The following is a 6146-nucleotide window of genomic DNA, read 5'->3' on the forward strand; positions in this document are numbered from 1 at the left end:
GTTACCAACCAAATTTGCAAATTTATACCCAAAACCCCTCCGATTGTAAAAAAAGACAACAACCCCACCACCTACAACAATGTAAGAAGCCAGCACGTGCTGCTGCTTCTCCCCAATCAAACAATTATGGATGTACGAACGACGTAACATCGATTATCTCCACACAACAACAAAAATAAAACGACACCACAAATGTAAACATAACAACAACAACAACAAATCATCAACAGCAAGCAAAAACAACAATAATTGAAAACAAGCTTAAACGTAATGGCAACAACTCATCAGCTATTTAAAATGGTTAGTAGAGTCAAGTTAGCTAGCCATGCAGTCAGCGATGATGATAGCATAGCTTGCTCATCGTTGCAACTAATTACCATCAACGTGTATGTCGTGTCTGTCCATCTAGCTGTCTGTCCGATGGCAGACAGAGCGGCACGAGCAACCAAAATGAACCCCAGCTAGTATATCTAGCACCTGTACTAACAGCAACTAACCATCAATTGGTACATTTTTTTTTTTTTTTGTTATTTACAGTTACAGCAAACAGTGGTTGTGAGTGGCTATGGGGGATTTCCAATAGTGAATTTTTAAGGAATTATCACAGCTCGAAGAGTGGATTTTTAGACGAATATCTTTTTAAGTACCATTATAAGGGTGGATTTTTAAAATGAAATTCTTTCAAGGACTATTTTAAGCGTAGATTTTTTATAGATTTAAAAAATCAATGACCCATGGACTCGTAGTTTATTGAAGAATATTTTTTAAAGAGAAGAGTGGATTTTTTTAAAGTGTGTTTTCACAAGGAACTGCAGTTTGTTTTAAAAAATATTTTTTAAGCCTTCACAGAAGCGGAAATTTTTTAAAGTTACTTTTTTAAATGACCACAGAAGCATGGATATGGATGTATGGATGTTGTAATAATATTTTTAAAGGATTCAGAAATAGCGTGGAGTTGTAAATAATATTTTTAAACGATAAACTAAAACGTGGAATTTTTTAGAATATATTTCAAGGATTATGAAGTATATATTTTTAAAGGGTCTACTGAAGCGTTGACGTTTACTTTCTAAAAATATATTTCAAGTATTCATTTTTTAAAAATATATTTTTTGAAACCTCTACTGAAGCTTGGATTTTAAAATATATATTTTTCAAGGGTCCACGGAAGTTTGAATTTAATAAAAAAAACTGTGAGCGGAGCAGTATAGTCGGACGGGGCCGACCATACGATACCCTACACAAATACCACGGAATTCGAACTTTCTGCGGATGTATACTCCAAGCCTGGACAATATTTCGTGATAGTTGCACCATCCTCACCGATTAGAGGTGAAGACCACGTCTTCCTTACACTGACATATTTTCCGAATATTACAGTCCTTATTTGTCCCTATTCCCTTCACCGTGGGTTGTGTTGTGATGTTCGGCTTATAATTGTAGCCTATAGATCGACTCAAAAAAAAACACATACACACAAAATAAGTTTTCGGTCCACTTCATCCCAAAATTATTATCTGATCATCACCGAAAATTATAGGTGTTGTCCTTGACCATAACTGAAACCTCGTGGAACATTTCAAAACAATCAGCGGTATATTTCCGCCCTCTATTGTGGTAAAGGGTTATTAAATAATATTTGAATACGTAAGCGTAATTGGTATCAATTTAAAGGCCAACCACTCCTCTTGGATATACTATCAACATCTCGGGACTATGTCTTTCAGGAGTAAATATATACGCTATAGAATAAAAATTTTGTAATTTTTCACACAAAAGTCTGGGTCCATTTGACCCGCTAGATATTGACCGATCTTTATCGAAACAGGCATGCTTATTCTTTGGCCCGATTCCCTTCATAATTCCGGCCTCTACACCAGAAAATCCGACAAAAATTTAGTATTTGGTCCATTTCATCCCCTATATATTAACCGATATTTACCAAAAACAATAGGGGCCTTCATTTGGTCCATAACCGTGACCTATATCGTGTTTACAAATTATAATGGACATACGAACGGACGGACACACATGTCTAGATCGACTCAGTTAGTCGAGATATGACGATCGATATACTTAAGGTGGGTCTAGGACCAATATTTTGCGGCATACAAACTCTTGGGGCTGCAAAAAGCTATAATACCGTGACAACATAGTTGTGTAGGGTATAAAATGTTTGAAGGATCCACACAAAAGTGGATTATTACAAAAACATATTTTTTTCTAGGATTCACAAAAACATTAATTTAAAACCAGTGAGCGGAGCAGTATAGTCGGACGGGGCCGACCATGCGATACCCTACACAACTACCACGAACTCTAACTTTCTGAGGATGTTTATTCCGAGTCTGAGTAATATTTCGTGATATTTGCCCCCTCTTGTCCGATTAGAGGTTAACAACACCTCTTCCTTACTTTTTTCGAATATTCAGTACAATCCTTCTATTTACTTGTCCAGATTACCTTCACGGTAGGTTGTGTTGAGATTTTCGGATCGAAAACACACAAAAAATTATGTTTTCGGTCCATTTCATCCCAAAATTTTAATCTGATCATCACCGAAAATTGTAGGCGTTGTTCTTGACCATAACTGGAACTTCATGAAAAATTTCAAAGCCATCAGCGCGATATTTCTCCCTCTAATGTGGTAATGGGTTACTAGATAATATCTGAATACGTAAGCACCTGTAAATATTTGACTGTAACTCCCACATCTGAGTAGATGCGTCACTATATTTGGTATCAATTTAAAGGAAAACCACTCCTCTTGGATATGCTATCAACTCCTGGGGTCTACATCCTCCAGGAGTAAATATATATGCCATAGAATACAAATTTTGTCATTTTTCACACAAAAGTCAGGGTCCATTTGACCCGCTAAATATTGACCAATCTTTATCAAAACATGCATGCTTATTCTCTGGCCCGATCCCCTTCTCCATGCAAAAATTCGCGGTGTTTGGGCCATGATTGCGGCCTCTGGAGCGACCAGAAAACCCGACAAAAATAATGTTTTTGGTCCATTTCATCCCCTAAATATTAACCGATCTTTTCCAAAAACAATAGGGGTCTTCATTGGCCAGAACCCATCCTACATGCAAAATTTCGTGAAGTTTGGTCCATAACTGTGGCCTGTATCGTGTTTACAAATTATAATGGACAGACGGACGGACGGACACACATGTCTAGATCGACTCAGCTAGTCGAGATATGACGATCGGTATACTTAAAGGTGGGTCTAGGACTAATATTTCGCGGCGTTACAAACATTTGGGGCTGCACAAAGCTATTATACCCTGACAACATAGTTGTGTAGGGTATAAATATAAATGATCATAATAAATATAAAATATCAAGAACCACAGAACCATGGATTTAAAAATATATTTTCTCACGGATAAACAGAAGCTTGGTTGTTTTTAAAATATATGTTTTAAGGATCCACACTTGCGTGATTTTTTGAAGAATATGTTTTTTAAACATGTATATGATTGGTTTTTATTTCAATATTATTTTTTTAATATCTGCAGAAACGTAGATTTTTAAAGATCCACGGCAGAGTATTTTTTTACAAATAATTTTTAAAGATCCGCAAAAGAGTGAATTTTTTGAAAAAAATTTTTTTTCTAATTGGGTAACAAATCTTCCTATTAAAAAGCGCAGAACCACGTTCTATAATTTTATAATTGTGGGTTTCTTTGGTTAGAAAATCTTCCCATAGGCCCTATATAACGCTACCGGAATTTTGAGTGAGAATTTCAGAAAATTTTTTTTTCTCTGAGTTAAATTTCATATTTTTATTTTTTGCGACATCTTTCATACATATCGGTCAAGAATCCGATATACTTCCCATAAAATAATACCCCTAATTTTATTGGTATTTATAGGTAAATTACTATATTTTAGTATCTTGATGTGACTATATTTGTGACATAGCCTCAATTAAAAGAAAAAATTCTCAGACATATTAATTTTTTTTTTTCAAAAACAATTTTAATGATAATTTTTAGTGACATGTCCTTAAAGTATGCTTTATTTTATTTGATATAGAAAGCTCGTTCTTCCTGTGTGGTTTGAATTTATTTATACAGAAAATCCGTAGTTATGTACAAATTATTTTTTCTACTGAGAAATTTTCAGTCCTGCATGAACTATTTTCTTTTTTTACAGAAACATTTCTAGTCTAAGTCTATTTATTAGTCTGGGTACTGAATTTTTTATAGGAAAAAAATTAAGACAAATTGTGGAGCACGAAACCTCTAGCAACTGTCATTATTCTGTTAAAAAAAAAAAAAACCTTTTTTAGAATAAACCAAACCCAATACCACTGTTCCGTTTTTGGCTAACGCTGGATGCACATTTGCACACAAAAACAAACATTCAGGCTTAGATGATGGCATAGAAAAAAGAAGCCACAGCTACGTCAGCAAATAGCTTAACCAACCAAGCCATAACCGTTAGCTAACCAGAAACACACAAAAAATTGCCAATAAAAACAAAAACTACAACAACAATAAATTGGTATTATCACGGAAAAGTGCATGACTTAATAAAATGCATTATATAATTTATAGTTTTTTCAGTCAAATGTTTTTTTTCACATTATTTTTGTTCGTGAAAATTCATAATTTAATGTTCCATCTCTAATTTTGTTTTTGTCTGTGTCTTCTCCACCCTTTCTAATTTCAGATGAAGTCGTTGGCCTTAAACTTGTTCCAAAAACTACTTCCACTTTTAATGGTGTCGCTGTTGTTAATGTTGGCAACAACCTCCTTAGCCACGACAACAGCATCGGTCGTGGAAGTAACATCCTCAACACCATCATCATCGTCTGCAAGGCGCAATCAATTCGCTGGGCGAACTAGATTTTCTTTCGTACGAACAACAACACCAGTGCCACCATCATTACCAAGGCCCCCACAATTGAGACGTCGTCTTGGCACCACCACCACCGTGAGTAGTATATCAGCGGCCGCCCCCACCACCAGCACTACCACCACAACAACAACATCGTCGCCTGCAACGTCGGCAAAGATGGCCCAACGACAAAGACGACTGCCACAGGCAAGGCAGCACGCGGCAACATCCACGAAAATTACCACCTCTAAGCCACCAGCAATTTTAGGTGAAGCGCCAACAACAACATTGGCTTCGACACGGCTTGTTAGGCATGTGGATGCGACCACCCCTAAATCGAATAGCAACAATAATGATGATGATAGTAGTAGTGGCGGCATACGACAACATCGTAGTTTTCATAGCAACAGTCGCAATGATCGTTCATCAGATGTTGTGGTCGTCGTCCGCAATGGGGAACATGGGGAAACAATTCAGCATAAAAATCAATTTTCTACGAAACGACGAACATTTGGACTAGGGGCCGCCGTCACCACTGAAGGTACCATCAACAGTTCCTCAGAGAGTCCCTCGACAAGATATCAACGCTTTAGAACGACATCAAACAGCAACAATAGGCTGCAATCATCTTCGACAACGGCTCACTTTGATGGCCGACGACAATCATCGAAAATCACTTCTTCAGCGGATGACTATGGTCCTAAACTCGGCACAATCAGCAGACACCAAAAACGTGAGTTTGTCATTTCTTATTGTTGGTTTATTTATTTTTTTGTTGTAGTTGTTGGTGTTTGTTGTAGTGTAGTGTTAATTTATACGGCTGTACTAAGAAGGCACAGCATAGCATATCCATTATTACCATTGCAGTTATTTTTTTTTCTGTTCGTTTGAAATGTTTGTTTGTTTGTTTATTTTTAAGCCATATTTGTAGCGATCTTTTTTGTTGAAGCCCTCTTAGTTTGCGCTTTATATGACTATTTTTAGTGAGTCATGAGGTTATGCGGTTATTGTGGTCACTAACGACACGATCCGGCCCCATGAGCGAACCAACAGCGGGCAAGCATCCAGCCAGCAACCAATCTTGTGGTGCTGGTCATAAATATGTCTGGCCCCACGAAAATTCCTAAGAGTCTTAAATGGATGACCAGAATTTACTCTATTTTTTGTTAAGGAATCTGGGTTATTTATTGTTGTTATTTGTTTTTCATTGGAATTCAATTTAAATATTTTTAGTTAAGATAGGAATGGTTTAAACTAAATTGTTTAGTAAACAGGATAAAAAAACAAAC

The 6146-nt window shown here is 36.4% G+C and overlaps 1 protein-coding gene across 1 annotated transcript; it reads left to right on the forward strand.

The window, feature by feature from the left end:
* The first annotated feature begins 270 nt into the window (after positions 1-270).
* On the forward strand, positions 271-5984 carry LOC133321322 (mucin-4-like). The gene is made up of 3 exons (XM_061530415.1): positions 271-300; positions 4690-5590; positions 5842-5984. Exons 1-3 carry the CDS (start codon positions 271-273, stop codon positions 5982-5984), a joined length of 1074 nt encoding a protein of 357 aa, XP_061386399.1.
* Positions 5985-6146: the final 162 nt, after the last annotated feature.

Source organism: Musca vetustissima, unplaced genomic scaffold (assembly GCF_032173495.1).
Source record: "Musca vetustissima isolate MV318-11 ecotype Yass unplaced genomic scaffold, APGP_CSIRO_Mvet_v1 utg63010, whole genome shotgun sequence".
Lineage (NCBI taxonomy): Eukaryota > Metazoa > Arthropoda > Insecta > Diptera > Muscidae > Musca > Musca vetustissima.